The 23962-nt window shown below is 43.4% G+C and overlaps 1 protein-coding gene across 5 annotated transcripts in view; it reads right to left on the bottom strand.

The window, feature by feature from the left end:
• The window catches only part of MAPKBP1 (mitogen-activated protein kinase binding protein 1), a 102695-nt gene that overhangs the window by 37409 nt on the left and 41324 nt on the right, over positions 1-23962 (bottom strand). For 4 of the 5 annotated variants that reach the window (XM_032689766.1, XM_032689769.1, XM_032689770.1 and 1 more), the window contains exons 4-11: positions 12204-12266; positions 11568-11625; positions 8375-8545; positions 5378-5515; positions 4573-4755; positions 3950-3967; positions 3269-3429; positions 906-1095 (exon numbers count right to left, since the gene is read on the bottom strand). In XM_032689766.1, coding sequence (XP_032545657.1) covers positions 906-1095; positions 3269-3429; positions 3950-3967; positions 4573-4755; positions 5378-5515; positions 8375-8545; positions 11568-11625; positions 12204-12266 — 982 coding nt within the window. The remainder of the gene's footprint in view (positions 1-905; positions 1096-3268; positions 3430-3949; positions 3968-4572; positions 4756-5377; positions 5516-8374; positions 8546-11567; positions 11626-12203; positions 12267-23962) is intronic. The other variant, XM_032689768.1, reaches the window with a different exon arrangement.

Here is a 23962-nt window from a genome sequence, read left to right as displayed (position 1 = left end):
AAAGGGCTGTCCTCTCTGTTTTGTAAAGGTGAAAGCCAGACAGTTCTAATGAAAACCTGTTTGCAGACCAGAGCTTCACATTCACTTCAAACAAACATTCACTGAGCCTCCCTGAACATAGAAAATTTCCTTAAGAACTTAGCAACAAGCCAGCATCCTTTGTTTCTAATAGTTCAAAGTTAGTTCAAAAGAGTACCTCAAAGACCATACAAAAATGACCATGCAACAACCACCTCGCAACTTTCATCTACTACTGTTGATTTATAATTCAGAAGGAAATGGTGAGGTGCAATTAATAAATAACAATAGAGTCCTCAATCACTTCCCTCTTTCCTGACCTCTGTTGAACATATTTCAACATATTAACAACTACATTGTTTCCTATGCCTCCTTTGCTTTCCTCTGTTCCTCTGAGGGAAAGGCAACTAAACAGACTGGAAGATGACAGCCACTTGAGAGGCTACTTCCACATGTTGTGGTAAATAGGTGAAGAAGGATCAGACTTCAGATCTTAGCACCTGTTTCATTCTTTTGACTTGCTCATCTTTAACCTCAAATAATTTTTTTTGAGGTCAGCAGTAACCTCTTGTGCATTTTCTAAAAGGAACCCTTGCATTCAGCTTTGTCCAGTTCTGCTCCTTCTCCCACCTCTCACATTTTAACTGTGAAGTATTTTTTCCCAGTAGCACACTGCCTCTCATGCTTTTGGTCAGCCATTGCAATGCAGCAAAAGAACTGTTCCCAGCTCCAACTCAGGCCACATAGGAACCACACTAACCACAGGAGAAAATTTGAGTCAATTCTTTCTCTCTGCAATAAGTGGTTGCATTCAAATTTGGCAGTTCCTCAGATGACTTCCTCAGCTGCAACTCACAATCCAACACTTTTGCTTGTAGACAACATACCTCAATGTTCCACACACAGGAAGAGTGGTACAAAGCAGAGTACACCTTGCCCACTTTCTTCGGGTCTTTGACATCCCACACATACAGGCTGTGGTCATTGTATACACAGGAAAGCCACTGGTTGGTGGGGTCAAATGTCAAGGCAATCGTGTCTGGATACTTCGCATCAGCCATACCAGAGAAAAGACGGCTGCATGAAGAGAGAAAAACAGCCTGGTTAACTTGTGCTCTCTAGGAGTCAGGGCAAGGAGGTGAAGCATGAGAGCTCAGATTCTCCACAGGATGCTGGTGAAGTGAACAATACACTGTGGCATATATAGGTAGAGAGAGTAGTTGGCTGGGAAGACCTGTCTCTTGAACAACCAGAGTCCCAAAAGAAGCCTCAAAGTCCCATGGTAAAAGTTATTCTCCTTGCCATCCAACTCAGAGTCCCACCACAGAGAGGTGACTGACTTCCTCTGAAGAAGGACCAAACAGGATGTTTGATCATCACTTACCACTGCATAACCAGGTGGTAAAATTAAAATCCAAGTCAAATAATCTCAAAACAAAGGGGAGGATCATCTTCTGGTGGGTACTATATTTTGTTTACTCATAGCAAGAATTGCTCTCACCAAGAAGAATGAGTACTGCACTCAAAAGGAGCACATCAGCACAAGGGACAATGAAATGGTTCATTTCAGTGGCCACTTGTCTGACCTGCCCTCCTTCCACCCCTGTCCCACACACAGACCAGCGTGGTGCTGCTTGCAGCAACTTGTGAAATGGGCAACTGCAGATGGGTACTGTCTTTACTAGATAAGCAAGCTGTCTGTTGCTAACTTAAAAAGGAATTCTGCATAATAAGTAAACACGTCTTTGTCCCACTGTGGCCCAAGATCACAACATGTGAACCCTGCATCTCCTCTACAGGGGTGCTCTGTTCAGTTCTGCTGCCATACATGTAAAGGAACTGTTCTGTTGACCTCAGGTGAACTCAGTCATCCCACAGTGCTGCTAATGATATTGAACAAGGTAATTATAGCCAGAGTGCCGGGGTGTTGAGAGCAGGTAATTTAAAAGGACTGGTGGAGCCAAAGTGCACATAGCTCATGAGACAACCGGAGCCCTGCTTCTTCACTTGGAAAGGTTTGAGAGTTGGAAGAGTACAGCCCAGATTCTACTGAAAAATCAGGTCACTGATACAGTTGTGGGCAGTTGAAGGCAGGCAACCAGCATCCCACAGAGAAGCTCCGGCATACATGGGAATAAAAAGAGTCCTGTGTTTTCGAGCTTCTTTGGAAGTAATAAATTAATTTTAAAATGTTGTTAAGATTGTAATCAGTGCTATGAATACATATTTAACATTTATATGAATATTTCTGCTTGACTGATGCATGAGAGTAGCAGAGAGTATTTTTAAAGGGTCCATGTATACAATTGCTTGACTTTAGCACTATTAGAAACTGTTTACATTTTAAATTGAGAGAGTTCCTTTTTCAACTCCTTTACTGGAACATCATTATCTCCCACTTAATTTTCTGGAGGAAGATTGTGCAGGGTACTGTTTGACTCTTTACCTAAAGTTCCAAAGAAAAGTTGAGAGTACATATCTGTAGACATGGAGACTACAGATATCCAGTGGAATAATGGCTGTTGAATTCATACCACTTTTAGATTTCTTTCTCCACTAGTGACAGAAATTAAAGAAAATGACTGGGAAAGCCTCCAATCAGGATTGGCAAATGGCACCACATGAAGGGTTTTCTCTAGCATAAGCCTCTGCAAGCTGGCAGACAGAACTGTATAGAAATCATATTATCCACCTCAGAAGGTAAGAAATAGAAAACCAAGACAGAATATACTGGAACAAGGTAGGAAAACAATGAAACAGAATGCACAAGGTTGCAGAAGAAGAAAGACTACAGACAATAGTAGATTTAGGTCTTTAGGCTGCAAGGGAGCCTTTGAAAAAGTGCCCCATGAGAGCCTGGGCATCTCTTAACAAGATCATTATGTTGCTACGAAGGAGAGTCTTCATCCCTTATCAGTGACAAGCAAAGGATGTCCCATGGTACAGGAACAACTGGAGTGTGCCACAGCATCCTGTGCCCTCTGCCTGCTTGCTCACAGCAACCACTGTCAAAAGGCCACCAAAACCAAGCAATTCCAGGGACATGAGGAGCAAGATACTCTGTATAGTCCAGCAACTAGCTTTGGGCTGTAGCCCAGTCACACATGGCAAGGCTGCAACAGCTCAGAGAGATCTCCAACAGGCTGCCAATTTTAATCCATAAAAAGAGCGCTCCAGATGGCAAAGGTCTGGGGAACAGTTCTAACTCCTACAAGCCTCCCTTGCTCCCTTCCACCCTTCTCCACCATACCTGGCCTCAGTCACACTCGCGATGTCTGTTCCCAGAAAGTGTGGCTTCGGCAGTGTGGTGACAAAGTGAAGGTTCAGAGGGTTAAAAATCCGCACGGTGCCATCAGCGCAGCCACAGAAGATGTAGTCATGATTCACAGAGATGCAGTTTGCCACAGTGGTCTGAGGAGGACACAGCACACAAGAATGAGCAACGTGCTCACATGTCAAAGGTCACCAGATACACAATAGGGTGAATAGCAAATTGACAGACAAAGGAATCATGGTCAGAAAAGCTGTAGTGAAGTCGAGCCCTGGGAGTAAGGAAAAGCCTAAAAATCCATTTTTCCTTTCTGAAGAGCTTCTCAGCGAAGGTCCATTGCAGATTCCAAGTGGTTAAAAAAAAAGCCTAGTTCCTCTGCCACCCACTGTGACAGGAGGTCAGCAGAGCTACACATTCGGTCCAGCTAAGTCCTACTCTGAACACTGCTTTTCTTCCTGTGACATTCAACACCACTGGCAGGCAAGCAGCACCTCACCTGTACTAGCACACCAACACATTACCTGTCACAAGGGAATAAGAAAAGAAAAAAATGGATTTTCTTCCCCTCCCTTTGGGATCTGTACAAATGGCAGAAAGTGGTACAAAATGGAGTGTGGTGAAAAGGGAATGAGTTCAATGCAAAAAGTTTTTTCAACTTACTGTGAAGCTGTCTGTATTCTGAGCGAGAGTGAAAGGCAGATTTTAGAGAGGAAAGGAAAGAAAAGAAGAGGCATTTCATTTGAGTGAAAGTGTGGAATTTTCCCTTGATTTTAATACACTGGATCCTTTCAGGTGGGCATGTTACATTCAATTGAAAGGAAAATAAGCATGATCAAATTCTTAACTACGGGCCAACCTGGTGGTTTAGAATAGCCAAACCAACTAGTACATTCAGAACCTGCATTTGAGATGCACAAGCCAAGTAAGACACTGCATAGTGTTCTGATAGAAATCAGAATCCTCCTAAAACTACTTCTCCAGGCCCAGCCAGGAGGGACCATGCAGGGGTTGCCAAAGCCAAATAAGGACACTGCTTTGCCAGAAGAGCAGTAGCTGTAATGCTGAAGCCTGCAAATGAAAGAGCCTCAATGATTAATAAAATCCCTTTGCCAAGAAGCAATACTATTTTTGCCTGGCCTTCCAGAGTAAATCACAGAGTAACAGAGGCCCAATTACTTTCACTGCTGGTTGTCAGCTCGCGGTCCGAGTGCCCTTAGTATTTGTTGTTCCTGCTCTGCTTCAGCAGGCACAAACACTGCAGAATAGGAGGATGTAAAACTCACCCTCAGCTCCACCCACTTGTCTAGCAGCCTTTTTTCATTGAATTCACAGAGCAAGCCTGAAGATGTGATACAGAAGGTGCTTTCAGCTTTTTTGCCCCTTCCACAAGCCACGTCTGCAAAGAAGTTGTTCCTCAGTTCTCCAAGCAATCCTGAGCGACCTAGCAAGGGGACTGTGGCATTGACCTACCAATAGAAAGCAGTTTGTTAGAAATAGAGCAAGGCACTTTAGGTAGACCGTAATTTTTTAGAACATCAAGCCTTGAGTGCTGAAGTAACTCAAAAAAGAACTGCCAACAGCCTACAAAGAGAGGTTTACTTGCTGTTCATGTTTACAGCTGTTCATGAGCACACAAAGATCATCATAGGAGGATTCTGTCCCCCAGAGAAAAACAGAACAGTTAAAAGTTTAAACACTTTAGTTGACACTTCAAAATGACACTCACAACCTTTTGAGACGCTCACACCAATTGGCATACAGCTCTCCCCACCTCTGTGTTCCAAGGAGTTAAAATGATTGCAGCTCTTCTCTAATTTATTTGTCCTTCAGTATATGTGACTACAAAAGAACAAGTATACTGCTATGCAACTCCAGGAGCAATGCCCCTACCTCAGTGCAGGATAAGATAAGCTTTTAGTGCTATCAGCCCATGGGGAGACTGAGACTTGAGAGCCAGGGTGGAGGGCTATTCTTGAATCCTAGTAAAATCAAAAAGTTCCCACTTCCCACAGCTCACTGGGGAAAATCTATCCCACTCTAAGATGGAAATGCCTGTTCACAGCTCAGCCTTGATGCACTTCCTCTCACCTTGGAGGTCTTGCTGTCATCCAGGTACCAGAACTTGATATGTCGATTTCCAGCAGTGACAAAGTAACTGCAGTCCTCTGAGAATGACACAGCTGTCACTTTACTTGAGACTTTGTTGGCTGCCACTACGATGTTTTTCTGGAAATATAATTGTTTAGATTGCTTAATTTCTTTACTCAGAAACAAAGGAAACTAATTTCAATTACAGGCATATATGCAGTACAAGCACTGCAGCAGGGAAAAGATGAGGCCCAAACTATTCCCCATTCACCTCTGAATATGACCTCCCCAGCATTAGCTGGAAACATTGATTTGGCAGACAGTACAATTCACTTTACATTCGATTCCACTTCCACGGGATCCAGAACAAATCAGCAGGCACTAGTGCCTGCAGGAACTTGCTGTCTGAGCCATTACAAACATGCTGGTTTCACAATCACCAGGAGCCAAGAGCAAATCCATTTCCTTTCCTAAACAGCAAATGCATATGTAGGCCAGCACAAGGAGGAGCTCTGCCAGCCCCCAGGCAGCAATGAGGGCAAGGCACTCAAGACGAGGAACAGGTATTTTTTCACAGGGAAAACAGTACTTCCATAAATTATGGTTCTTCCATAAATTCTCTCTTTCCTTTAAAGATATGATGCTTTATCAAAAGACCTAAAATACAAAAAGACTGGAAGGGAAAAAGCAAAATCTGCTATACCTCAAATGTGCACTTCAAAATGTCAAAGAGTTTGGAAAAGAGTAAGAACACACAGGGACAGAAAACAGGATGCAAAATGGTCAGAGCAGAAGCTCCCTGTTCACAATATCAGTTTTCCTCCCACTGCCTTTCCCCAGGGAATGGTAGAAGTGAGAATAAAAAAAATTTCCCCTCTGTCTGTGGTGGGTTTGCAACCATGCAGCACATGGCTGACAACATTCATCCTTGCTCTGTTTCCTTTACCTTTCCTTTTAGGGACTCAGTTGCTCCCAGTCTTCCCAACATAATGCCCTCAGTATAAAAATCACTTCACTCCAAGGGTCCCACCAGACTGCGTGCTGACAGAACTGAAGAAACCAGCAACAGAGAAATCTAGGCTTCTGCACTGTCACCATGGAGGATCCCCCAACCCAGACCGGAGGAAAAGCAAGTGGGACAGCGATTGTCATAACTTCTTTCAAGACAGTGCACAGAGAAAGGCTTAGGACCCTTGCAGACCTTAACATCTGGATCATTGCTGTGTTCTTTCTTTAGTGAAGCAAAGAAACCCTACAGACAATAGGGGTTCTCTTTTCCACCACAGTCAAAAGACTAAGTCTCCCAGCCAGGAAAAACAGGGAAACCAAAGTAGCAGCACAGAGGATAGAAGAAGGGTTGTAGTTAAAAGTGCTGGAAAATGCTTCAGGACATCTGTATTCACATCTTGGTCTTCGTTGACTTTGGTCAGGTAAAGTCTCTCTAGTTGTGGTGTCCAGCCTGCAAAATAAAGGCTAGCTGGAACTCCTGACAGTCACAGTCTGGAGTGTATGCTTAAAGTGTGTGTTCTTCATCACAGAAGAGTGAGACAGTCCTCATCTCACAAGTTCTCATGCACATAATTATACAGTGAACAGAAAAACCTGCATAAGGGAAAACAAAGCTACTTGCAGAGTCCCACACATGGCACACATTGTGATCCTCTTCAAGTCACTACCTTCATTTGTATAAGTGTAAAGAACCAAAAGGCTGAGCACTCAAATCTCAACACTGACATATGCACTTAGGTTTTAACACTACACACAGTTCAGCTACACAAAAAATAGGAAGGTCAAATTTCAGCTCATGCAGAAGACAACAGTGAGATTTTAAATTACAGCACAGAAAATGTGATGAAAAGAGTAACATACTAAATGAGCATGGACTTAAAAGCTGCAAGAGAAGAGAAGGCTCTGGGGAGACCTTATAGCAGCCTTCCACTACCTAATGGGGGTCTATAGGAAATATGGGGAGGGACCCTTTATCAGGGAGTGTAGTGATAGGACAAGAGGTAGTGGTTTTAAACTGAAAGAGGGTAGATTTAGATTAGATGTTGTGAAGAAATTCTTTATTGTGAGGGTGATGAGGCACTGGAATGAAATTCTTTACTGTGAGCGTTGTGAGGCACTGGAACAAGCTGAGAAGTTGTGGATGCCGCATCCCTGGATATTTTCAAGGCCAGATTGAACGAGGCTTTGATGGGATTTCCACCTGCTCTAGTGGAAGCTGTCTCTGCCCATGGCAGAGGAGCTGGAATGATATGATCTTCAAGGTTCCTTCCAACACAAACCATTCTATGATTCAATAATCCTGTGAGATTTAACGAATCCACTGATGTGTTTTTTCAAATCATCTCTTTTAGCACTTGAAGAGGTAACAGGACGTGAATAAGTGCCTAGCATTTATTAATACAGAAGAGTCCAAGCCTACTGTCAACAAATGTTTGTTTTCTTATCTACAAAAAACAAATGCTTAAATGTTTACTAGAGCACATAGGCTTTCATCGGCTTTCATCCATTATGAATTCCCTATGTTCTTCTTCTCATCCATCAAGGATGGGATCAGAGTGGGATGACAAACTCTATCATAACAAAACCAAAACAAGCCAAGAGCATCCACCACACTACAAGAGAAATCCCTGGCTGATGAGAGTTTCCTTCCTCAACCTCATAAATTAGTTTTTAATAAGCTTCTAAAAAAGCACAACGGTTTGGCAAGGTTTCAAAATCCAGGTTTTTCTGGCTGGACAGCAAAATGTCAAACGTCTCCAAGTATAAAGAATATCCCTTCATGGAAGTGACTCAGAACTTCCCTGAGGAACCATAGCTTTCTCTCATGTGTAAATTTGCCTTTGTCTATGAATATCAAAAAAGAAACAATAACTACAGAATTTTAAAAAAGGAGAAAGCAAGATGAAATTGAACTAGTTTACAGTCAAACTGGAAGCTCTTTTTAATTAGCAACACCTTGTGGTTCACCCAACCTCCCAGATAACTTACCTTCCATGACCACACGTTGACAATCATATCATGCTGGTACCCCACTGAAACAATGTACTTGGAGCTGGGGGAGAAAGCCACACAGGCCACACCGTACTTGTGCTCCTGGAGCTCCGCCACCTGGGTTCGCTCAGCCACATCCCATACCCGAACTGCTGGCATGTGTCCACTCTAGAGGGGACAAGAACAGACACAGAAAAAGAAATGTAACCCCTGAAGTCAGTTCTGACAGATTTGAGCATATGGAGGAGGTTGGAAAAAGATGTCTAGATGGTGCACTTACAAAAGATTTAGAGATTCCTTTGATTCTTTAAAGCCCAGGTTGAGACTGACAACCTAAGGAGTATGTGCATTTCAACAGTTGTCCAAAAGTGTTAATACAATCTCCCCTGCTTTAATCCTTTTCTTATGCTACTCACAAAACAGCCACAGATTAGAACAATACTTTTGATGCAACTCTCTGATCTTTGTAATGGGAACTCATGGTCTGCTTATGAAAAGGATTATAACAGATTGTTTTCCCTAGACTCAGTGAATCAAAAGGCCCTCACATCCTCTGCTCCTAACAAAACGTGGATATCTGAGATATCAAGCCAGGTCATGCCATACAAAAACATGAAATGACTATCGCGATAACTATCACACACCATTTGCAGGACGCCTCTGGGAGACTAGCAGCATCATTTCTGTCACAAAGTCACACATGGATGCATCCTGCCTGAAAGAGTATGGGCCACATAATGTCAGAAGAGAAGACATTGATGGAACAGAGCCTCTGTTTGTATGCTTGCTCTCCAGAGAAACAGAAATGCCAATTCAGCACCTTCTGCCAGATAATTCTATTACTTTGTTTAATTGTTTGCTATTAAACCAAACTAAAACAAGGCGCACGAGATAAGCTGAAATGCTGGTCAAAAAAATGCACTTGATGTGCAACTCCTACTCAAATAACTGCTCGTGATTTCACATTGAAGTCTGTCAAAACAGTAGCTTGCAAGATAACATAACCATGGCAACATGGCAGAATGGTACCTTTTGGATCAGTTTTAAGTAAGTCATTTGATTGTGTGGGAGAGGCAAGTCTCATCACAAGTAAAAGTCAAAGCTTTAAAAGCTCAAAACTGTGCATATTTTAACTGCCTTGTTCAAAAGCTTTGCCAAGCAACTGCTTGTGACCTGGAAAAATACCATGGTCAGATTTTACTGCAGCCGGTACAGTTCTCCCTCCTGCAAGGCAGAGCTCAGGTCTCCAGGTGGCTGGAAAGATGTTACAACGAGCTGAATCAGCTGCTCTTCAAAGCAATTGCTGTACTTAAACACATACATACACATAAATATTTCCCAGCATCTTATCATACAGTCCAAGACCTTAATTAACTGAATTTGCATTTCATCTTTTAAGAAATGCTCACCAAAAAATGAGCTTTATGTGACTCCAATGGACAAGGATTCTATGCCTCCACGGGGAGAACTAAAAAATAACAGTTAAAAAAAGAGGAAAAAAAAATCTGTTTTCTTATGAATTTGAAATATATAAAAGACATTTAATATATTTGGCGGTCAAGGACTAACCTCCATATTCTCCTCCCCGAAAAGCCAGCCATGCAGAAAACTAAGGTGTTATTAGGCAGAATTAGCATGAGGTGGCTAAAAGAGTGTTTGACAAAGTGAACTCAGAGATCATTTCCCTATGGGACAGAGGTTGAACTAAGACACAACTGCTGACACCAGCAGGGGACACTGCTACACTAAGCAATAATTCAAATGTAAGAAACGTGGGAGGATACTGAAAAAAATGCTTTTACAACAAGGCCAGAGGAGACACGTTTTGCAAGAAGGGGTGGGGGGGAAGTCCCCACAAAACATTCAAGCATAACTGGAATGGCTTTTTTTAAATCTGAATTTGTCATTTACCCCAATGAAGTTTAAAATTGAAAGTTTGAGTTGTTAGTAAGAAAAGCACCCACTTCATTTTTTACTGCTATTCCTACCCCACACGAAAGGAACTGAGCACCAGAAACAAAAACAAAAAAAAAAGGGAAAATAAAAGAAGGCACCAGAACCATTAGAACTGAACACCATGAAGAAAATATGTATATCATATATATTAGAACTTCAATATAAAGGGAGTTTATTACATTCAGATTTCTAAAGAGTAAGGAGGCATTAAAACATATTACAACTATAAAACCTCATGTTTTCACTAAAAAGTTAATAACAACAACAGTCTCTGATCTAATGATGGAAAATTTGTGCTTACTTTTTCTGTGTCATGGTAGCCTCCATCCAAAAAACCCCATGTTGTTTCTACCCTTGGTCTGATCCATGCAGGATTCAAGCCCAGCTTTGGAGCCCCGCAGAGACATGACAGCTGCAATTACGGTGACCGCACTAGGGACCTCTGGAGCAAAGAGTCTCTGTCTTGACAGCTCCAACACAGGACTGTGACATACTTCTCTTCCCTGTGGCTTAGGCTCAGAAGGGAACCTGTTTCACACATGCTCACTCCCCATGTGTTACACAGAGACTAGTGGTAAATTGCCATTAATCACACAAAAGAGCAATCTGAGCCCAACCATATGGAGGTAAGCATTTCTGTGGATTTTTAACATCCAGCAATTCCAGCCTCATGACACAGCCCATGTCTTGAACTTCTAATGCAGAACAGACACAGCGCACTCATCCTTATTCTCCCCCTTGGGCACATTTGGAAAGAGGAAGCAGTTTTTGCCCCCCAGACAAACATACAATGCCAAACCACAGACACCAGTATCTTCTGTCACTATTCCTAAAGCTCCACTCCACACACACTTTTCATTTTTTCCACAAAGCTGTTACTGGCTTCAGTTACTTCCTGAAATCCTAAAGGGACAGTGCTAAACAGACCAAGATTCAGGACCATCCAAGTACTCTCCACTGATGTTAGAGTAGAGCCATGCTGTGTATCCTTCCAATTATTTTCACTCTACCTTCAGCCTACAGATGCCACCCCAGAAGATCCATCCCCCAAGCTGATGAGAGACTGAAATCTGCCCAATGCCACCCGTGACCCAGCAGGTCCACTGAACATTGATGCAACGTTGAAACTGATTTGTCTGTGTCAAAGCAGTTCACTGGCCTGTTTCTTCTAAGCCCCTCTGCCCTGCTTCAAAGTGCAATGGAAAAGGTGTGCCCTTTCTCCTCTCACACTTACCTCTCCTGTAACCAAATATTTGCCATCTGGAGAGAAAGCAAGTGCTGTAATTGTTTTCCTAAAACAGAGAAAATGACACTGAGAAACATTTCCAACATGTGATTTCATTTCAATACATCATGACTAGGGAGTAGGTTGGGATGAATTGAAAAGAGCCTAAAATCACCCATAGTAGCCTGACATAATGATTTTTGCTTTGCCAGGAGGATTCCCTGCTGCCCAAGTCTCAAGCAGCAGCCTACAGCACTGGAAAAGCTCCAAAACTTGAGGTTCATTGTTGCGCCTTTATTCCAGATGCAGGACCATGTCCCAGTGCTGGCTTCAATAATGAAGTCATTGTTTTAGGCGGAGAAAAAAACAGTTAGATATCATGGAGCTCTAGTAAGATGTCCTCCCTGTCATGCCCATTAGCAGTTCCTCATGGGATCACAATGTTTATGAGGAAGTACCTTGTCAGCAACAGCACCTCACACTAGAAGGAGCTGAAGTCAAAAGAGCAGGCAGCCTGTCCCCAGGGCAACTCTTACTGAGGGGATTTAGTCTGAAGCAACAGCAGCTCCTGCACTGCACTAAAAACCATAAAAGCCTTGAACTCACCTCCCACAGAAATCAAGTCCAGGTTAAAGCTTCACTCACCTGGAACTGTTTAGAATATGGTGTTGCTTATTTTTCCTAGGGTTGAACAGCACAACAACACACCTAGATGGAGGAAACAGAAAAACAGAAAGAGATGTTGTGACCATGTGCATAAAGATAACCAAAGAGCCATCCTTGCTGGAAAAGCAGCAGCAAAAGCAGCCCCAAAAAGCTGTTTCATCCCCTAATCTCACAGACTGAGCTGGGGTTAACTCGAAAACACGAAGGAAAAGAACATTCCAGAGGGGAATTAAAGTCTCTCTCATGCTGAGGAGTACCATGTGCTAGCACCATGATTACCTTCCCAGCACCTGGGAGCCCTGAGTCTCTGATTGTTCGAGCTGAACAGAAAGGTTGACCATGAAAGTTTGTGCAACAGCCCTAATGGATTATGCCCCCTCCCATAAAAGTGACCCTATGTACTGGGCATCAAAACAGCGTGACTAAAACAGAGTAAGGAGGTAAGGAAGAAGGAGGGAATCTTTCAGAAAAGCTCTCAGGGGATAAAGAAGTGGAGGTAGAGAGGTTAAATTTTTGAGTATAGCACAAGAAGTGACTGGCCCATTGAGAAATGAGACGTGATGCCAAAAAACTATTGACCCAAGGGCCATATCTGCATAAGCAACTTGCTTAGGGGCCTTGCAGAAATCTCTCAGCAAGATGAATTGCAAAAGCAGTAGTGAACTCCTGGTAAACAATATAATCACCTCCACTGGGAGTAAAAACAGTTGCTGACTAGGAGAGAAGGGAAGAAGAGGCTCCTCTTCCCACTAATATTGCCCTTAGCACATTGTCTTAGTGCCTCAGCCCACCACAACCAGCCTACAGGAGTCATAGGTACTGAAGCCTTCCCCACTCTCCACAAACACGCTGCACACCATTTTAAAATCTACATGTAACAGCATTTGTCTTGTAGCAGAGAGCAGTAGCAACCAGTAACTAAAACCACTGTTAAGTGAATAAAAGGAGGTAAAATAATTGCTCTGATGACCTTGTGCCCCATTTCTCACTTCACCTCTAAAACAGAAACTATTTTTCGCCTGTCCCTCTGCTAGAACATGCTGTCAGAGTTTGGAGAGTCCCAGCTCCTCCTTTGCTGTGGTGCCAGGGGAGCACTGCAGGATGCCCCTGCTCCACTGCCAGCAGCCTTTGCCATGGTGGGGACTTCACTCACGTCACCATCACACTGGGGCTTGCCTACAAGGCATGCCAGGCTACAGACATCAGTCATGGAGAAAAACGTGCAGGACAGACAAGTAGAGGACCCGGCCTGAAGCAGCCACACAGAAAGGCAAAAAACTGAGGCACCACAGAAATCTATTGCAGAATCTCACCTACAGACATCACCAGCATTTCAAGACAGGCAGCGCACAGGACAAAGCACACATTGGCACCACGCTGCCCATGAAACGAGCTGCATCCTTCCAGGCCCCCTGCCACGTCCCCAGCAGCAGGCAGGGCTGGGAGTGCTGCAGGCATGGCTTGGGATTGACAGGGACCTGCAATATCTCCAGCTTCTCCTCGCCTAGCCCAGGCAGATGACCTTTCCTTGGGTCTGACCAGGCTAGACTGCCAGAAGCAGCATAAATTTTAAAATGGAAGAGAACAGAAAGGAGGACTGACACACTAATACCCTGAGCTCAGAGTCCCTGGCTGAAGCTGCCACACTCTGTTAACATTACTAGCTCAAAGCAGATATCCAACCATTCATGAGACATGCCCTCCTCCCCCTTTAGACTACTCTACTCCTCTCTACTCATGCCATTCCCCCTAGTCTTCTCCACTCATGCCCTGAAGGCCAAGGCACTAAAAGCACAAAACTTTCCTGATAGTTAAAAGGTAAACAGCCACAACTGGAGATGTCATGTTGTGGAAGAGCAGGGAAAGCATAAAGAAGAGGTTTGTTCAGACTGGGATTGATCCTTTCGTACTTTTTACCCTGGGGAACCAAACTGGAGTGTTTCAAGTCAAAGCTATGCTATATATTTCTGAGGGATTAGTTTAAAGAAGCAGGTGGTTTGTGATCCATTAACAAGTCAGGAAAGGTTAAGCCTCACAAATCACAAGATATGAAACAGGAAGTTAGCAGATGTGAAAATCTATCTAATCCTGAGCCTCCAGCTAATCAGAAAAGCAAAGCAAAACCCCGTTATGTGGCGTTGGATGGAGTTAATGGACCAAAATCCTGCTGAGTTACAACAGGGATGAATTGTGCTTAAAATAAGCTTCAAAAAACCAGAAAGAATAAAGGAAAGACACAATCTTGACAAAGACTTTCCTATGCAGCTCTTAAATTTAAGTTTCTGTTTTACTGTGAGGAACTTTGTAGAAAAACAGAACTTCAGAGAAGTGAACACAGTTTTAAAAAACACAGGAAAGATATAAAATACAAAGCATGGTCTTCAAACCAGGCAAGCAAACAAAACACTTCCTAGAATAGCATAGTGAACCACAATGCTTTGCCATTATTAACTTATAGGACAGAACCTTTGGCCACCTACAATCATGAATTTTAGCTCAACTGCAACCCAGAGCAGGCTGTCTGCCAGCAGGCTTCCTCCTCACTTCCAGCTTACACAAAAAGGCAAATCAACAAACCACTCCAAGAGCCACACAGCTCCTAGTGCCAGAGCAACCATCACAAACATGGATATTTTAATTTTATCTTAAGACAACCCCATGCTTGATTCACTGAGTTTGACCCATAATTAACAAGCTCTATCTGGAGGGGTGGGAGTGAATAAATCACAGTATCTCCTTACTGGTCAGTAATCATTGATTTAGGCCATGAAGTAGTAATTTTAACTTGTAGGCTCAGGGAAACAAGATATGTTGATTTGTCAGCTAATAACTAATGTAACTTACTAATTGGTTATGACCTTCTCGCCAATGAAGTCATTTCGCTAGGATTAACTAGTCTTCTGAACTTGCTTTCTTAAATTAACTGCTACCCAACAAAAGCTACTGCAATGCTGTCCCATGCTGATTTTCCAGCATCCCTCTCCTGTGTGCCATACACAAGGGCAATGAAGACTTCGGCCAACTCCAAGGACACCTTATTCAGCAAGATGTCAGACCATAAACCATCAGTCTTACAGTGGGGCACAGACACTGTTCTGTGAGTTGGGAGTATCCAAGTCTGAAAACTGGCTTCCTCTCAAAATGCTTGAAAAGTTTTCTAGTCCATTCCATCCTAAAGAGCACATTTCCTCAACAAGCAGAAACTAACTATTTCTAGTTCTTTAATCTCTTTTGAGTGTTCAGGAAATGCCTTTAAGTTGCATCAGGAAGGTTTAGATTGAATATTAGGAAAAAATTCTTCACAGAAGGGGTTGTCAAGAATTGGAACAGTCTGCCCAGGGAAGTAGTTGAATCACCATCCCCAGAGGTATTGAAAAGATGTGTAGATGTGGCACACAGGGACATGGGTTTAGTGGTGGACTTAGCAGTATTAGGTTAATGGTTGGACTCGATGATCTCAAGTTCTTTTATAATGGAAGCAATTCCATGACACAGGGAAGCCTAAACTGCCTGCTCAGACACCCAGCTGAGCTCAGTGTGGCCCTAGAGCAGCTCCTCCTCCCCAGACAGTCAAGAAGTCATTCTCTAGCAGAGCCTGCAGCAGTTTCCCAAACAATAAAGTTCAGAACCCATCAATACTCTGTCTTAGCAAAGGAAATCGGTCTAGTAAAATACATGGAATGGAGACATTGAATGTTCAGGTTGCTGACCCACCCACTTCATGCTGCCTCCAATTCCAGTAAGGCTACAAAGCCCTCAGGAGACTCAAAGCATCTACTCCTTTCTGTATATGCTGGCTTTAATCTTACAGCAGTTAAAATAATAAAAATAATTACATGGAAAATTAATTGCATACAAGAGCATACACCCATCTATCCATCCTCCACCTTTGTCTGCTCCTTTGTAAGACTGCATTCAGTATTTTACAGCCAGAGGGATAGGAAAGAACGCAAGGCAAGAGAGCACTGATCTTTTTGTTCCCAGCTTCCAATTGTGGATGTAGACCAAGCAAAGTACTTCAAACTTGCACTTCTGTCATGATCACATCACCTGTTCCACCCACTCCACCCCTTTCCCAAACTGAAGCTTTCAAAGCAAAATCAAGTTCTCAAGACACCTTTGTCTGGAGATGTTTTTAAATGCTAGTGCCAACATGCAAACTAAGACTAGCTCCAGAAACACCTCACATGGGACATACAGAGCTTGCCACACACCAGCTGTTGAGAAAGTCAAAACTGTTAGCACCCTTATTTCAGCACAAACCCTACCTCCCCTGCAGCTGTAGGCAGGGCTTGATGATCACAGCAACTTTTTAATCCACAAGTATATTCTGATTTCCAAGACATTTATAGAAACTATTCACTGCTGCATGAATTACTGCTTTACAAACCATCTATCAGCCAGCTGAGATCAAGTGTCCTGTTTGTTTTCATGTTGGTTCCTGCAGAGGCCATTGGCAATGGTACACATATTCAAAGGTATTATTTTTAGGTCTATGATGCCACTCCACAACCTTTAAGTACACCTTCCTGATGCAAGCAACTTTTATAAACAACTTGGCTGTGGAATCTTTCCTAGTACGCATCTTTCTTGTGGGACATTCAGGTAATACAAGGAAAGGACAGAATTAGCTCTCACAGTGATGTCAAAGGTTTTTGCAGACAACCTGAGCACTCTCCATCAGGGAGCCCATTTGCATCAGCCAACAAGAAATGTTCCTTGCAGAGCTTTCCAAACCTCCATGAACTCACAGCCCTATCTTATATGTTCACAACTGTATACCATATACGCAGATAAAAAGTGAGGGTGGGAGGTGGGCAAGAAATTCACAGCAGTTTCCATTGGCTCCAGCAAAAGGAAAAGCCTCCACAAAATATTAAAAAAAAGCAATTTCCCTAGGCTAAATATAGTAGCAGGAATGGAGAGGAATCAGATGTCAGTATCGCATTTACACAAAGTATCTGACTCATTAAGTCAGCAGCAGTGGGTCACTCCATGCAGCTCCTGCCCCCTTTACTGCCAACTTTCCTCCTATTAACTTTACTCCTGCGATTACCAAAACTCATAGTTTCTGGCCATTTTACTCTTCTCATTGTCCTATTTCCCCACACATGTCTCTATTCTCAGCTGCCTTCCCCCAGTCATCTCCTTTCTCACTCTTCTTAAGCAAGCTGATAAAACCCAAATTTCTGCAGAAGTCTGTTTTCCTCTTTCCTTCCTCTGCAGGTCCCCACTCCAAAGGGATTGGGAAAATTAAAAGGCTATGATAGCATTCCTTTCCAAGCTACCCATCAACCCAGCATCGCCCTGTCTTGTGGGACACATGACTATAGGCAGACTTCATGTGTCAAGCCCTCCTCTCAAATGCTTGCAGCCTATGCTATAAAGAAGACACTGTACAGAGGAAAGAAAACTCCATTAAGACATCAAAACAAATGTTGGCTTTCCTTTTTTCCCCCCACAATATATGCCTCTCATGCCACTCCAAGAATAAATGAAAAGAGCAAACAGTCCCATCTCTTCAAAATCGGTCCATTTCTCAATTTCTGGCTCATTCTCTCTGCTTTCTTCCCCACACCCAAAGCTATTCAAATGAGAGTGCAATAGCTTCCTACGCACTAAATGCAGGGGAAAAAAAGACTTTGATAAGAACAACATCTTTTTTATACTGCATTGGTTGCCTAGGGAAGTTTGATCAGAGCAAAGCAGTGTCTACAAAAGCTGGTGTTAATTTTCTATGTGGCAACTCTTCCTGCCAGAAAGCTTCTTTAATTCACAGCCAGTACTGGGAGTGGGTTAACAGTGATGAGAGAGGATGTGCATACTGACTGCAACTGAATAGGTATTTTCATGCAAGCTATGTTAATTACATGCATGCTGAGAAGAAAGATCTGTCTGTTGAGAGGTTAAGAGTTGGGTGTCACTGCCTGAGCAGAAAAGCCTGCAAAGTTCCCTGCGTCAATCTGTGATCACAAGAACTGGAAAGGTGGAAGCCTGAGAGGTGCAGCTAAATTCACACTTCAGAAAACAATGCAGGCTAATGAAAAAACACAAATACTGAACAAGAAACCCACCATGAAAAAGAATGTACATGATATATTAAGTGTCACTAAACTAATAGTGCAGAAATTTCTGATTGCCAACCAGGGACACATTTGTTCTGTTTAAAAGGCTGCGTGGCACCTCAAATCTGCAGGAGTGGGAGTTCAAACACACCATAGAACACGCTCCACACCCAAAACCACAGAAGAATCAGGTAAAACTAAAGTCCAGCATCTTGCCTCAAATAGCCCAGGCCTAGTGAAGAATAGAGCATATTTAAGGTACTTGTCCAGACTGTTCTCTCAGCCTCCAGAAATTTGACATTCAGAGATATCTTAAACCAGTGGGCACCCACACCCAAGAAGAAGAAGACTAGCACAGGAAATTAAGTCTACAGTGCAGCAGAGCTAAACTGACAAGAAGGATTTATTTGTAGGGATAATCTCCAAAGGGACAAGGGCAGCCTCAGTTCTCATCACCATTTCAGCCTACTGAATTCACCTTATCCATCCCACTGACTGATCCTCAAAGTTGAGTCCCCTGCAAAAACTTCACCAGTGCCTATGTGACCTGATGACATCCAGAAAAGCAGGCAACTTGCTTGTACCTGTCATCTGGCATGGATGCTGCCATCCTCATGGTCTTCTGCTGCCAGCATAGTTTGTGCCTGTCTACCTGTACAGGCCCTGCTGCAGATGAGCGGGACAGGGCAGAGTGCCCAGAAAGCTCCTCCTCAGCTCCTGCCCTGCACAGGACCAACAAAAACTTCTGCTCTGCACAGCCAACAGCTTTCACTGGCTGCTCTCAACAGCCCCTCTACACCTACCAGACTATATCTTTAAAACAACCAGCCAGCTGCGTCTCTGACCTCAAGCTGCAGATGGCAGAGAACAGATGTACAGATCTGAAAGGCACCCAGAACACTTTAAAAATACTTAAGAAAACCCCAACACATAAATGGATAAAAAGATCCAATAAGGAACAGATATTGTGACTGTAACACCAAACAGCCCAGGCCTCTCTACTGGCATACACGCACCACCGAAGTTTCAGCTTTACCAGGAACACAGAGGAGAAACTCTGCAGAAGTTTCCCTGCCTGCCTCCTCCCAGAGTGAAGGTACTGCCTGTCCACATGGACTGGTTACAGTGATCTTACTGCAACATATCCTCAACCCCCTACAACTACTACATGTGGAAAATTCTTAGCATGAAAACCTCCAATGCTCGGTTATTTCAAAGTCTCTTTTAAAGGAGGCAGAGCAGAGGAGGAGGAGGAAGATTTTTAAAACTGGCAACCCTTCTGACACTGGGCAAACATAAGGCAGGGTGATGACTCAGGACAACGCTTTGCAAGAAACAGATGCAGAGAGAAAAGACAGCCTGGGTCCTGTCTCCCACCGTATAAGTTGTACACGCCAGAGCAGCCACACTGGAGCCAGAGACACGGCAGTAGTGCCTTCGGGAGAGTGATGGCTTTTCACAGAGCTGCACAATAAAGAGGCACCTTTTCTGGGGGGCAAAGAGCTAAGCCAGACGGAGATTGTGAAAGACTTGGGCAAGAAATGCATATGGGGAAAGCAGAGGGGAAAAAAAGGCTCAGAGGAAAACCATGAAATTTAAACCAGCTTACTAACTGGGAATCATTACAGTTGCAAGGAAGATGAAAATTATTCTGGTTAATTGTTATGGCTCATGGTTGTCTAGTCACCAGTGACTGAGTAGGAACTTCACCTTGAAAACAACTCCATTCCCTTCAACACTTCAAAGCCAGGAGAGGAAAAAGAAAATAACCTCATGAATAAGAAACCAGCAATAAAACCCTGTCCTAGCAGAACCAGGGACAGGCCATCTCTGTTGCGTTGCAGAATACTCCACCTCTCCTCCAGGCTCCACCAAAGGTAGGTGGAAAAATGCAGCCAGGCAAAATGGCAGCTGCACTTACACAAAATGAATTGTCCATCAGCCTGTACATCTGACAAGCTTAAAAAGACATACGGCACCGATGACAAACGCCTGTGCACACACGTATATATGCAGGTATATATACAGACACATGCATACATACGGCTCATGGCTGACTACACACACACACACACATGCACATACAGAGTCCATATTTCTCCCTCCCTCTCTCCAAACCCACCCATTTCCCTAGGGGAAGGGAAGCAATGCCAGCAATACACCTACATGAAGCATTATATCAACTGGGCAAGGAGCAGGAGTTGCAGAGCTGTGTTTTATTTCAGCACTCTTGGCAAACACCCTTGGAATATTGCAAATGAGCAGCAGCCCTGGGGGCTAGAGCAATGGGCAACTGGTGATAGGAAGGCTGGAGGAATAAAAGGATTGCTGAGATAGTTCACGACAAGAAAATGTGCTGACCAGACAGACAAGAAAGACTGAGAAGCAGTAGGAAATAAAGTCTTGAGCAGAAGCTGGCTGGTCCCAGGTGTGACCAAGGGAGATAAAATAAACAGCCAGAACATGGCTGAAAACCTGAACAGCTTTGCATCAAGGCAGGGAATGCAAATCCAGGATGAATGCTACAGAATCATAGCATACTGCGTTCATTCTCGAGACATGACCTGTCTCCACATGCTGAGGTCTCTTCCCAAAGTTACAGCTGCCACAGACACATCGACAAGGAGAAAATAACAACTATCTGTCCTGACAGACCAGCCAAGACACCTGCTTCAGGGATCTCTTGCTTCCCAGTTGTGCTCCACCCCTCCACTTACTCCCAAGGTTCAGTCCCTCTTCTATCAGTGTCTGGCTGGTAGACCCAGATTTGTCATTCTCAGCAAGAGACCTTAAGCTCTGTACTGAGGGTTTCCTGGGTTTGCTTGCTCTGAACTTTTCTTGACCTGCTTATAGCTCTGTTTTACTTGGTTGAGCTGTAACAGCAATTTGTCTGACCAGGTGTCTATAGATAATTTGTTTTATTTCTGTTTATCTTTTGTGTGATACAACCATAGTTTTATATAAACAACATTGACCAGCAGTTATTTTATGTAGACTGAGATATTTACAACTAACATGATGACACAGCAGAGAAAAATGCAGGCATGGTATGAGAGCAGAGGCCCTGAGAAGTGGAGATGCGGGATGCAGTGCAGAGGAGGACAGGCACGGGGTGATAAGAGATGAGGCAAATGCTTGGCATTGGAGACCCAATGGCTGTGAACAGCTCACCCACGTTCTGTTAAAGAAATACAGACCTGGAGCTGAACAAAACAGGTTTTAGGCATAACAAAGAAAAATTATCCAATGTGCATGAAAGACACCATACATAGTGAATTCCAGAAGCATTGTGGAGCTGTGCAAGATATGCAAGTGTGTTGGTAAACATATAAAAAATTACTCAGCTGGACCTTAGAGTCAGGAAGAATCCAGCAACACCCACATAATACTCTTCCCATTATTAAAGGGCTACAAAGCTGAAGATTCACCCCCAACAACTGATTTTAAGATCCAAAGGAACACCACAAGGAAGCATAACACCAGGAAAACCAACCAGAAACACAAATTTATTACAGTTTTAGCTGCATTATCATAATTATTGAGACATTTCTGTATAAAATTATCCTAATGCATTATTATTCCTTCTTTTTCTGTAACAATTAGTGGTAGAGTAAAATGGTTCTTGAATTGGAGTGTTATGAATTCAGTTATACTAACAATAATTTTTTGCCTTTTTTTATTTATACTCATACACAGCCCGTATATAAGGGTGTTTCTTCTTTTCCCATAAACAACTGTGAGCGTAACAAAGGCCAAGTGGAGGGCCTGAGAGAAAAGAAAATGGACAGATATAGGAGAAGAGAGTGCAAACAAAGACAAGGTGAAGAAAAAAAATGGAAAAAAAATTTAAAAACACAGGCAAAGAGCAGTTCAGAGGGAAAGGCAAGAAAGAGATATGGAAGCAAAGTTTACAATAAAATTCCTGCAGAATAATCAAATCTGCCATCAAGTGCTGAGCAAATTCAGCTCTCCAGCCCAACAGTATAACAAGAGAAGATGGGAGATCTCTCTGCAGGTACCCACATGGGAGCAAGCAGCTCCTTGCAGAAATTTGCAGACCCAGCTGGGCTTACACAATGAAATCTGGCTCTACACTTCAGGTCTGCATCGAGTTCTCTACAAGAGCTGTTCCCAACACACCACAAACCTTCAAAAGCTGAATATGTGTCTTCTTTTAAAATCAAGTCCCAAAGGAAAAATATATCCTGCTTGCAAGCAATTGGCCAACACCTCTGTTTTCAGCAGCACGCACAGCCAGAGTATTCCCTCATTGTGCCTGAGCAACTCAGGAGTAGGGAGAAAGATCTATACATCAAACTAATCATTTGGAGCAGAGAAACATGACAATGACAGCTCATGGCCTAGGCCTCAGGGCTTAAGCTGTTTTACCACGAGCAAGAAATGTAGGCAATATTAAAGTGGCATCAATCAAATGGGCAAAACAAAAAGTAATGAAATTTAAGTCTCTGTCTGCCAGCCCCCTCCCCACCACCATCTCCCTAGGGAGGATGGTCACAAGTGGGGTAAGGCTCTGGGCAGGCTCCTCCAGTGCCCATTGACCCATCATTGATCTCTCCTGCATTCCGGAGCAGGCAGTAAAATCCCCCACTGCAACAAAGAAACTGGAGCAGCTTTTCCTACTGAATGCTTCAGTAAGCATAATCCATGTTGTATCGCTGTAAGAGTGACAGAGACCAAAAAAAAAAAAAAAAAAGCAAAACCCCAAACCTGCTTCTTCGAAAGCATGGATTTAAAGAATCACTTGCTCAAATGGTCAGTTTTCTACTCCTCTAGGCATGGGCAAAGCTCACAGCTGCCTCAGGCAGCAGGCTGCCAGGTCCACAGAAAGGCACTAAAGCCTCTTGCCAACCCTGCCCACTCAGAGCCCTACAAGGTAAGGCTGGCAGATGCTGAAAGAAGGGACAGGGGAGAGCCTGCTTCTCTCCACAACTGCTGCCCATGGCACAATGCATGGGAAGCCTGCTGCAGCTCCCAGACCCAAATATCCAGAGCTCTTGCCAGCTCCCTGTCCCAGCCCTCCTGCTTCTCAGAGAGAGAACAGCTCAGATATTGCCAGATTGGCAAAGTTTAATTATGCCTATGTCATCTTTTTAGAAGCCTTGTGACAGCTCTGCCTTTAATGGAAGATGAACATTTACCTCCGCTTTGCCTGTATCTCAGCATAATACACAGCATTTTAAATGCACTGAAAATTTTCTTCAGAGTACCTAATGTGTATCAGTTGTCAGGAGATCTGAAAAGACAGTTTTCCTGGAAGCAGAAGCAACTGTGATATAATCTCGTTTTATCTTTTCTCTTGTCACAGAGAAATGTTGTGAGGTTAGAGCCCAAGACTAAGAAGCGTTAGGTCAGCATTGCAAAAGCATAGCAACTGACTCCAAAGGTAAGAAATTGGTTGGTATCAGCTCAGTCAGTCCCTGACTGCCAGCTGAAAGAACCAGGTTCAGGTGCACAACAGGCCAATGCATGTGCGTGTTGAAGGGCACAGCTTCCAGCACAGCCCAGAGGGGAGGGCCAAGTCCTACATCTGGTTCCTAAGCAATAGTCAGGGCACTTCTGGGCATGCTTATAATAAACAAAATACACTATTTCTTGGCACTTCTTAGCTATGCTAGCATGATGCTTTCACCTTTAACTCGTTGCCTTCTGACA

The sequence above is a fragment of the Chiroxiphia lanceolata genome, chromosome 6 (genome assembly GCF_009829145.1).
Source record: "Chiroxiphia lanceolata isolate bChiLan1 chromosome 6, bChiLan1.pri, whole genome shotgun sequence".
NCBI classification, from domain to species: domain Eukaryota; kingdom Metazoa; phylum Chordata; class Aves; order Passeriformes; family Pipridae; genus Chiroxiphia; species Chiroxiphia lanceolata.
This window is presented reverse-complemented; position numbering and strand designations above follow the sequence as displayed.